This window comes from Melanotaenia boesemani, chromosome 19 (assembly GCF_017639745.1).
Source record: "Melanotaenia boesemani isolate fMelBoe1 chromosome 19, fMelBoe1.pri, whole genome shotgun sequence".
NCBI classification, from domain to species: Eukaryota; Metazoa; Chordata; class Actinopteri; order Atheriniformes; family Melanotaeniidae; genus Melanotaenia; species Melanotaenia boesemani.
The window spans coordinates 12848923-12860781 of record NC_055700.1 but is presented as its reverse complement, the minus strand read 5'-3'; the positions used below and the strand labels follow the sequence as shown (position 1 = coordinate 12860781).

General features: G+C 36.7%; 1 protein-coding gene across 1 annotated transcript in view; it reads right to left on the bottom strand.

Moving 5' to 3' along the window:
- Nucleotides 1-246: 246 nt before the first annotated feature.
- The window catches only part of eng (endoglin), a 41246-nt gene continuing 29633 nt past the window's right edge, over nucleotides 247-11859 (bottom strand). The window contains exons 9-14 of the mRNA XM_041969891.1: nucleotides 11521-11687; nucleotides 9992-10222; nucleotides 9053-9119; nucleotides 4156-4266; nucleotides 4013-4060; nucleotides 247-3905 (exon numbers count right to left, since the gene is read on the bottom strand). Of these exons, the coding sequence (XP_041825825.1) occupies nucleotides 3784-3905; nucleotides 4013-4060; nucleotides 4156-4266; nucleotides 9053-9119; nucleotides 9992-10222; nucleotides 11521-11687 (746 nt within the window). The 3' untranslated portion in view covers nucleotides 247-3783. The remainder of the gene's footprint in view (nucleotides 3906-4012; nucleotides 4061-4155; nucleotides 4267-9052; nucleotides 9120-9991; nucleotides 10223-11520; nucleotides 11688-11859) is intronic.

The window sequence follows — 11859 nt, the reverse complement described above, 5'->3', positions numbered from 1 at the left end:
ACAATGGATGTAAAATACATGTGCATTCCCTCTTGTTACTGCTTATTGAACAATTTTCTTTTAAACTATCAGATAAATACACCATGTCCTTCACAGCTTGCACGAGTGTGTAGTACTGAGTGTCTGGTTCTTTATTCCATATCACTGCTCTACATTGTGTTGCACCATTACTCGGATATTTCTATTCCTGTGAAATCTGCAGGATCTTGGGAGCTTTCAGAGATGTAAGAAACACAAAAACACTCATTGTCTGTCAAGTTCACTTTATTAAATGTTTTCTGAAAAAGGAAATATGAATTTTTTAGAGACATAGGAAATAATGGCATCTTTGGAATCCTATCTCATCAAATGGATCTAATGAAAATAGTAAATGCTGCCAACTCTAGTATACGGACACTGTATCCTACTGCATGCTTAACAAGTTAATCAACTGACAGCCTGTCTCATTTCAGCATTCAGACAGGTTACTTCAACAGAGGCAGATGAACACTGCTAAAACAAACAAAAGAATAAAAAAAATTCTTAAACGGCAACCAAATTGTAAACTTGAGATTTTAATTTTTTTTTTTTTTTAATTGTTGCATTTTTTAAATTTCAAGTGTGGATGTTTATTGATAACAGAGTGCTAAATATCTGTCTGGGATGCTACTCAGAGGTGCGACATCCTGTTTACAATTCGGAATGGATTTCTCCATCACAGCCACTGAAGATAACACAATGAGCCGAATACAATGTCAGGATGGCATTTATCACAGACTTGGTTTGTTTTTAGACTAAAGAGGGAATCTTAAGGTTCAAATCAAATGGGATAAAGCCAGTAAATCAAATGTTCGGTCTGACATGTGATGTGATAATTTTTTTCTGTGATGGCAGCAAAATCAAAACTAAATACTATTTCATATAAAAACAAGGATTAAAAAAAAAAAAATGAAAAAGAAATCTTGTGCCTTAATTCAGAATGGTCCCAGTTTTTCAAATACATTATGAACAAATCAGGTTATGAAATAATTCAAAGTAAGAATATTATACAACACTTACAAAAACAAAACAAAAGAAAACAAATCTTGGTAAAAATGACATATAGACAATACATACAAGTTAACCTCATATTGCACAAATACTCAAGTGGCAATTTGTACTGGCCCTCTTTGTTATGTCTTAAAAATATGCACCCCACGATAAAAGGAAGAAATCTACATGTTTGCACATGTATGTGGCAGGGAATACGCTACATATCTCACATACAATGAGAAAAGATTTTACAAAGGTTGTTGATTTGGAACATGATCGAGATTATATCTGAAGGTGAATAAATTATTTTACCTATCCAAATCAGAAGGTGAATAACTATTTGACATGTGATTATATGTATATATATATTTATATATCAGTAAAGTAAATCAGTGTATCACATAATAAAAAGAAAAGTTTGACATCACAGTTTGAGTGCTTGTGTCAGTGTCATGTATTGTAAATAAAAAACAGGTTTTTCGTTGCTTGCTTACTGCACAAGACATCATAGGACTATTTTTTAAAGATGCAAAACAAACAAACAAAAATAAAAACAAAGAAAAAACTGTTATAATAATTTATCAGCATTCATTCTGCACTCTTAAAGGTCCCTAACACTCTACTATGCAATTTATGATGCAGCCTATAAATGTAGAAATCAGTTATTCATTTTAACAAATTAATGTACAACATGACAGGTTTCCTGACTTTTTATATTTTCTTTGGTAATTAAAAACCTACATTTGACTTTTTAAAGGTGTTTTGACTGAGCTAAAGCACATTTAGATGGCTATGTTTTTTTCAGTGCAATGTGTCCTAAAGTACTTATTGTACTGTGGGGTCAAGACATGAGCTGTATTCAGAGCTGACTTGTAAATATTTTTACTTCAATAGAAATCACAATAAAACTAATGGAGGAAATTTAGATATCAAAACTGTACATTTGTCTATTTATTGAAAAAAGGGCTTTATATCATAATGTCCTTCAGTTTTTTCAAATACTAATATGAGTCAATTATAGTGATTATTCTTTATTTCAAGAATATGCTTTAAAATATTTTAAGCCAGTCTGTATCGCCATTGGTCTCGCAGTGACAGTAAAGGTTTTTTTGGTGCATAGACCTCATTGTTTTATGTGGGCGCACCCCCAAACGTGTAGATAAAGACGCATCTGGTGAGGCTTTCAGTAAGATTACCTCCATTTTACAGCTGTTTCAAAAGGGTGACAAAAATTTAATGTTGGTCAAACAAAACCCTCATTTGTCTAAATTCAAGGTGACCCATTTCTAATGTTTAGGTGAGATCAGTGCTATTTTTCATTTTCTTCCATAGAGCTAAATCTGAATGTACTGGTGGCTCATTGTAGTTATTACAAAAATAAAGATACCCTTGCCTTTTTTTCTAATAAAAATAGAGTAGTTGCTCAGGGAATGGTGAGACTCTGGATAAAAAGAAAGTAGATTTCAGGAAGCAGGACAGACTTAGTGCCAAATTTTGAATTTAGTATAAAAGTATACACTGTGTAAAGCAGATTGGTAGATAATGGTGATGCACATGTAACTGTCCCTACTGAATATGGACATTATGCAGTGGAAAAGTGCTGGCATTCAATTTGCCGACTAAATATTTTGTAGAACCTCCTCCTAGTAGACAAAGCTGCATGTTTGGCACTTAAGTCGAAGCGTGTGATGTCTAAAACCTGAACTGGAACATTACTGTAGCCCATTTACTCAGCTCTGAATACAGAAATGCATCTTAACTAGTGGCACCATGATTAAAAAACTGAAGCATTTTGAGCTCATATAATCAATTATTTCCTTTACAATGATTAAAATTATTTTGGTGATTTATTAGTAAATACATTACAATAATCTGTAACCTCAAGTAAGCAGTGGGGGAAATCATTGATATGATAGCACTGATACATCTGCTGTGTGGCATAAAAATGGCACCATAACCTTGTTTTGTGAGCTACCAATGACCCACAGGGTCACTTAAAGGGTTAACCTTGAGTGTGAAAGAATTACACAATTAAAAACTAAATAAAAATAATCAGTTTACCAGAGAAATCTGGTTTTAAGTTTCAACTAGTCCACATATCCGAATAATAAGAGGTAGAGAACCATTAACCTTAAACTCCAATTAATACAAATACCCCTTGATGTCAGGAGATGACAGCTCCTGACATCAAGGAGATGTCGTCTGGTTGGAGATGCAAAAATGTCGATCTTTTGCATTCATGTGATGATACTGATGAGTTTTTGACCTAGACAATGGCCATTTATATTTTTGGCACTCATGTTAGCAAAAGAGCTTTTCATCTGTTTTTCAAAGTCTGTCTTTTGACCTGTTTGTCTCCTGTTTAACAATTATTGTGCTGCCATCACACAAGCACAATTCATTGAAAGGAATGCGGTGAATTTCCTGTTAGCTCTTGGGGGATATGGTTTGTTTTTCCTGTTGCTGGGAGCCAAATTATTATTTTTTTTTTCTCTTGCCCTCTTTGACATCCTTTCTAAGAGTTTGACTTTAAATAGAGGCTGCAAAGGTGAGCATCAAAGGCTACAGGTTAGACTTTGGTTACTCATCATCTAGCCTTCGCCACCCACAAACTCCCCGATTATTGTCAGACATATGTCAAAGACCAAATTTGTGCTTTTTAAACGTGAATTTAAAGGTAGCAGGCAGTTGAGAAATGTTTTTTTGGAGCATTAACATAAAAATGCACAAAAAAACAAATACATGACTTTGAAGGGAGCTGACACTGAAGTCTCACGCCATGCTGCTGGTTGGTGTGCTTTGGGTGCTTCCAATGCTAGCATTGGCACTGCTATTCTCAGAGGGGGACGGGTTGGTGGAAACAGGTTGTCGTTTTGCTCTAGAGCAGGGACATCCTGAGGAAGGAGAAGAAGATACAAACCGGTAAGAACCTGATGGCAAAAAAAGGAAAAAAAAAAAGAAAAAAGAGAGAGAAATTAACAGGAAAAGTTCTATTTCTCACCAGGAAGACCAGCTGCAGTTGAGCTCATGTGCAGTCCAGTCGGGTATCCTGAGTTAAACAGAATGAGCCCAATTAAAAACTAGACTTTAATTAGGTCAAAACTATAATGAAGCAGAATTACTGCATCCTCAGCATGCATTTACCTGTTTTAATTTTGATAAACCACAGTGCTCCAATGAGTAATACTCCAATCAGGAAGCCTCCAAAAGCAATGCCCAAAACACCAGATAGGCGAAATTCAAAGCATGGTGAGGCTGAAACGCAAATGAGAAAAAAACCAAATATGAAAGATTCAGTTAACCTACAACAACCACAAGCCAAACATGGTGGCAACCATTCATTCCAACACATTCAAATAAATGTGCAGAAATGTAAAATGTTGAATCTGACATGATGCTGATTGGTGACAGGAGTGAGTTGACGATAGTATTCTTTTCTAAGAGTAGATAAATATAATTAAATGTGTTAAGCGCTATTTGCTTTGTAGCAGCAGTATTCTGTCGTAGCAGTACTATCCTTAACACTAACGTGTGTAAATAAATAAATCATGTAGCATAGCTTAAGTTTCTTTTGTAAATTAATCCAGGGGTAGTTTTTTTTTTTTTGTTTGTTTGTTTGTTTTGAGAAATGTTCTTTACATCAAGAGCAGTTTGAGCAGTCCATCATGATTATTACACTTCAACTCATTTTGGATTTCAGTAAGAATTTCATCCCAACCAACCCAGCAGTGTCCATGCAGAAAAACGTCTGGAAAATCTTGAAAATGTTCCAGCTATCTGGTGTTTAAGTATGTTTACAAGTTTATTGCTTGACTCATGACACATTTTTGTTTGGTGTTTGGAGATTACCTTCCAAAATCATTGAATAACTTTTAACGCAGCATTTGAACGAACATCGAAGACGTCTGTCGCAGCTTGGAAATAAAAACCCAGCTCTTAAAATAAAGGTTAGCAACCTTTGGCAGACAGGCAACACATAAAACATAACATAAAATTAGTTTAATCACCAACTACTGCAGTTATGTTCATGTTTTTCTTTGTGTTGCTTATGTTTTTTATTTATGTATGTACAGTCATATGCAAAAGTTTGGGCACCCCTGATCATTTTCAAGATTCTTCTTTATAAATCACTGGTTGTTTGGATCATCAATTTCAGTTAAATATATCATATAGCAGACAAACACAGCGATATTGGAGAAGTGAAATGAAGTTTATTGGATTTACAGAAAGTGTGCAATAATTAATTAAACAAATAATGGCAGGTGCATAAATTTGGGCACCCCAACAGAAACATGTCATCAATATTTAGTAGATCCTCCTTTTGCAGAAATGACAGCCTCCAATCGCTTCCTATAACCTCCAATAAGTGCCTGGATTCTGGTTGAAGGTATTTTGGACCATTCTTCTTTGCAAAACATCTCCAGTTCAGTCAGATTTGATGGCTTCCGAGCATGGACAGCCTGCTTTAAATCACACCACAGATTTTCAATAATATTCAGGTCTGGGGACTGAGATGGCCATTCGAGAACATTGTACTTGTTCCTCTGCATGAATGCCTTTGTAGATTTTGAGCAGTGTTTAGGGTCATTGTCTTGTTGAAGTATCCAGCCCCGGCGCAGCTTCAACTTTGTGACTGATTCTTGAACATTGTTTGTAAGAATCTGCTGATACTGGGTAGAATCCATCCGACCTTCAACTTTAACAAGATTGCCAGTACCTGAACTGGCCACACAGCCCCACAGCATGATGGTACCGCCACCAAATTTTACTGTGGGCAGTAAGTGTTTGTCTTGGAATGCTGTGTTCTTTTCTCGCCATGCATACCGCCCCTTGTTATGTCCAAACAACTCCATTTTTGTTTCATCAGTCCACAGCACCTTATTCCAAAATGAAGCTGGCTTGTCCAAATGTGCTTGAGCATACCTTAAGCGACTCTTTTTGTGGCATGTGCGCAGAAAAGGCTTCTTCCTCATTACTCTCCCATACAGCATCTCCTTGTGCAAAGTGCGTTGAATGGTCGAACGATGCACAGTGACACCATCTGCAGCCAGGTCATGTTGTAGGTCTTTGGAGCTGGTCTGTGGATTGAGTTTGATTGTTCTCACCATCCTTCGCCTCTGCCTATCTGAGATTTTTCTGGGCCTGCCACTCCGGGCCTTTGCTTGAACTGTGTCTGTGGTCTTCCATTTTCTCACTATGTTCCTCACAGTGGAAATTGACACCTGGAATCTCTTAGCAAGCTTTTTGTATCCTTCACCTAAATCATGATGTTGAACAATTTTTGTTTTCAGGTCGTCTGACAGCTGTTTTGAGGTTCCCATGTTGTCACTCTTCAGAGAGGATGCAAAGAGGAGAAAAACTTGAAATTGGCCACCTTAAATACCCCTTCTGATGATTGGCTTCACCTGTGTATGTAGGTCAAGGGTCAATGAGCTTACAAAACAAATTTTGTGCGCCAATAATTATTGCTAAAGGTATTCAAATCAACATAACAACAAGGGTGCCCAAATTTATGCACCTGCGTATTTTCATTTAAGTAATTATTGCACATTTTCTGTAAATCCGATAAACTTCATTTCACTTCTCAAATATCGCTGTGTTTGTCTGCTATATGATATATTTAACTGCAATTGATGATCCAAACAACCAATGTTTTATTAAGAATAATCTTGTAAATAATCAGGGGTGCCCAAACTTTTGCATATGACTGTATGTATGTATGTATGTATGTATGTATGTATGTATGTATGTATTCCAGCTTGTTTGTCTTTTTGTAGGTGCTCCTGATGATTGTCAGCTTTGTTGTTGTTGTTGCAGGTAGTTTTCTGGTTCCTTACAGGTGTAGCAGCTGGTTGTCTGGTTTTTCCTGTTTAGATTGAACAGCTGATGTTGTTACTTTCTATCTAGTGTATCCTTGTCTCTCTTTGTTTTTGCTCTTCTTTTCTCTTCTGCTTACACTCCTCTTTCTTTTTCCCCCACCCCCTTTGTGAGGTCCTGCATTAATATGTAAATTCAGCAACAGACAATAATAATAAAGAATAATACTTAAATTATCAAGAGGGACCTTGTATACATAAAGATTCTCTTGGCAAAGCAAATTTGTTTGGCACAACACAGCAGCCAGACCACCATTCTGTTTGCTATGATGCTGGATGGACAAGGTGAAACAAAAAACAAACATAAAATTTGAAAAGTAGCAGCAAATTTTATTTTATTTTTTTATTTTTTTGTTGTTTTGTATGCTCTGTGTCAGTCTAATCGACTGTCAAACAATTTTCTTACTTAAATCTAAACCAAAATATGAACATGTGTGTTGTGTTGTATATCAGACAGAATTGTGTATACATGCTTTTCCTTCTCTCCTTTCTCTATTGCCTACAGAGACTTTTCCAAAAGCACCCAGAATATTTGTAAAAAAAACTAATCATCACCTGTGCATGAGTTTCTCTCACCTGCCTCTGCAGCCTCCTGCCTCCTGGTGAAACAAGCTAATCTAGGGACTGTACTTGGATTTATAAAATACTGCCTTCCTCCCCTGCAGTACAGTAAAGTATGGGGCATCAGAGACAGAAAACACTGATTGTTTTGTAGAAACCTGCTACCATTCTACATAGTAAAATCGTTTACATGATGGCATGTATAGGGTTAGTCAAGCTGCAGTGAGCTGGGATGCACTTGTTTATTTCTGAACGCAAAATGCAGCATTTAAGCTAAAATGAATGGGCGTTACATTCCAGTAAATGAGAGTAAATGAAGCTCCATATTTTCATTTTACATGTAAAATTTAAATGTTTAAGACTACAGCAAATGCTACCATGTTATTTGTTTAAAACAATAAAAAAAGAAATAAATATCATCTGCAATGAATAACTCAGAGCACTGAAACAGTGACATCATGTGGGCATTTGTGCTAATTTCATTCCAAAACTAGTCTTTTAATCCAAGAGCAAAAGAACGGGCCAGAAACATCACAGCAACTTGAGTAGGCTTTCTCTAGAGACCTGTTTTCTTCATTCGGTCATTGTGTAAGTGAGGGATTGACAGCAAAGCTGAATAAACAGAAGCAGGAAGCAGAAGCTCCAGTGCAGGTGGAGAGAAGGAGAGAGACAACAGGCCTGTCGTGCGACTCCCTGACCTCTGTATGAAAACCACCAAACAGGAAGGATTGCTGAATGGACCACTCAGTCCTGCCCACTACAGCTTTGCTACAGAACGCACTCTGCTAGTCCTGCTTATATATAGTGAGCTTTGTATAAAAGGCAAAACTCAAATTCCAATCGTTGCCTTTCTGTTGTACAAAAGAAAATGAGCATAAAGGAAACTTAAACATAAACAAATCCATTGTCAATGAATATTTATACATAATCTGCTTCCTTGTGTCTTTTTACTCAGACAGTGAATTTCAACTGAAATTTCCGACACATTAATTATCATCTGCGGAAACTACTCTTTCTTTTAGTAAAGACATCTTTCCTTATTTGAGTCAAATGTGTTGATTAGTCTCACAATAGCACAAAGCCCACCAGTGCCCGTGTTTGGATAGCGGTATAGTCAGACCTCTTGGAAACACAAAGGACTTTGCTTCCCCCCCACTCCTTCCCCTGAGGGCCATTACGTCTGATTGTAGCCACAAGGTCAGCGTGCAGACTTTCCTAAAGGACAAGACCCTGCCCTGCAACCGCTTACTGGCTTCGCAGCATATCCTGAGTTTAGTGCTATGACAACTGCCTGTGCAGCATGTGGTGTGCGCTGTAAGCAATAATAGGAATGAAAATTATAGCAGCAAGCAGCAACTCTTTGACGAAACACCGGACTACCAATTAAGTCCTGAAGGCATAAAAGGTAATTTAAAAGTTTTAGTTATTTCTCTTAGAGTTCAAAGAGTTTATTGTTAGTGATTTAATTGTAAACCAATTATCTTCACATGAAGGGTTTGTTTGTTTGAAGAAAAAAAAAATAGAAAATTATTTAAAATAATTTTAAACTCAGGTTGATTTTGAAAATGAGCTGATCTGTGTTTTGGAGTTAAAACTGAACTCACTTGGTGGTTGCAGACATGGCTGTGTAACCTCCAGATTTCCCTTCACTTTTCCTCCATCTACGCATTTCTGAAGAAAAGGACAAAAAAAAGACAAAAAGCAGCTTACCAATACAGCTAAGGGACCACAACATCATCCCAACTCAGCCACACACACTCATTCCCAAACAAAACAATGAATAATTAAAAGCTATATCCAAACGACTGAAACACTAAGAACCCCTCTTTTCCAAAACTGAATTGATAGTTAACTCAAAAGCTGTATCATTGACCAGTTTGAACTTCTCCCTCAAAATCTATTCATCAATTAAAGTGGTAAAATTTCTGGTGTTAAATTTACATTTTGCATTTGCATTTAGGAGCTGCTGGTGTGAACCCAAGACATGTTGTCAATGGAGCTCTCAGCACAAGTGAAGCAGACCATCCTTAGGCTAAAAAAACAAAGCAAATCTATCAGAGGTATAGCAGGAACATTAGGGGCAGCCAAATCAGTATTCTGGGACTTAATGAGAGAAAAAGAACCCATAAACACTCAGATGAAGATTGCTTCAGTAAAGGCCTGGCAAAGTATCACAAAGGACAAAATCAACTCCATAGGGATTTTCTACAGGTTTAGACTGCAGGCAGGCATTACCTGCAAAGGTTTCTCAACAAAGAACTGCAAACAAGCATTTTACTCATGGCTATGTTAATTTCTTGAATCGGTTTTGAGACCCTTTATGTTTATAGCTTTTATCCCCAATCCCTTCCTCTAATTTGGATCTAATTGCTTTCTAATTAAAGCTGAGAGTCAGCACTTTGAGTCCACATTCCTTGTAAAACTTCACCATGAATATTTATTTTATATATTGCAGCTAAAGTAAAGAAAAAGTCTGTTGCTGTTAAAATGCACCCAAACCCAGTGGGAATGGAGCAGCAAAATGATGCTTAGTAAATTCGTACCTCATTGTAGCAAAGTTTGACAAAGCATTCCAGGTTCCAAGTGGTGGACGTCAGCTCCTGGAGCTGGTCTAAGGAGAAGCTGAGTCTAGTGCGGTTTAGACAGGGACCAAAGGAGCAGGCCTCTGGAATGAAGGGTAAGTCTTTCACAACAGGGCATGACCCCTTGGACTGCACAAAGCAGCTGATCACCTTAATCTTCAAGACGATGCCCCCCAAAGTGTCCCCTGAAATCTACAGAAAACAGAGAAGAAATTAAATAAGCTGCAGCTAAAAAGAAAAAAAAAAAAAAAACACACAATAGTCTCTCAAATGGTTATCAGCTGAATAAAGGTCAACCATTACATATGTTGTAAAAACAACAACAGAAATAATGCAGAATTTCTAATAGACAATAACTACTATAATGACCCCTTTCATTTCTGTATATGAACAACCATATTGAGCCAGTAATATACACTTAATGGTAAATTTGCAACAAAGCAGGAGGAAATCATCTGCTGATTTCAATGTGACATCTTTAACTATTTTATCTACTATCATTAAAACTTTAATGACAGTAAGATGAGATGAGATGGTTTGGATATTATCTTTTTGGCTTGCGTCAGCATGGCTTGTTTACAGGTAGACAGCAGGGACCAGCGCTGTTATTATCTTCCATTATCCACCTATTACCTTCCACGAGGTCTGAATGAGACAGTAGGTTTCACTTCAGCTGGACAGAGAGGTTACCAAACAATGCTGTAATGCTGCATCCTTATGCCCTCGGAGATAATTAAAAATCACCATAAAGAAGTAACAGCCTAATTTTCGTCTCCAAAAAGAGATCAGTGAGCTATCAATAAATAAATGGATCCTGACTTAGGATTTCCACAGACCTTTGATCCTCCACTCTAGTTAAAGGTGGACAGGAATTAGGTGAGATACATTTTTTTTTTAATTCTAGAATAATTTTTAAATATAAAAATATAGTTTTTGCCATTTAAAGGTCCACATTTACGTCAAACACATTTATTTTATGAATCACAGCATTCAGCAAAGCATGTTGCAAGCCACTCCGTAACTTTTAACATTTAATAAAAGCATATGATCTGGTCATTTCCACATACAAGAATAATAAAGCTTCCAGATTTAGGATGTTAAGGAAGATTTCCATGTGCAAGAAAAAAAAAAACAAAAATAAAAAAAAAGGGAATGTTACTTTTAAAACTAGGGATGAGAGGCAGGTTTGTGGTCTGGTATTAATTCTGAGCACCGTAAGGTATGTTAAGTCTTTAGGAGTTGGCTCATAGACCCTTATCTTCTCCACATATACAGTGTGCTAGGGCAAAACACTAAATCTATACTGTCCCTAATGTGTTCATTAAAATGTGTGTGGGTGTACACAACAGCAAAAGATGATAAATATACTGTAATGATTGTGAGTGAAAACTAACTCTTGGTCCTTGTTACCATGATTTGGAATAAACTGGATGGATGGATGGATGGATGGATGGATGGATGGATGGATGGATGGATGGATGGATTCTTACCTCTGCATAGATTCTTTTGTCACTCTGTACTTTGGTGTTGGGTTCCAGGGGTGAACGATAGTCTGGGGAGCTGTACAGCTTCATCACCAGAGGCATCTGATGAGGGGAATTAGTTGTCATGGGAATGACTGGTTTTGGGACTGTTTCTATAACTGGAGGAGGTGTCCCTAAAACACAATGAAAATTGAAATATTACTGAACATATTACATGACTTTGTGAAGCATGCATTGCATATGAGTAATGGATTTTGCACTTCCCGATCTACTCGTCCTGCAGAATTTTTTCGTTAATTATTTTATTTTATTTTATTTTTTTGGTTAAAAAAGATACAAAAAGAG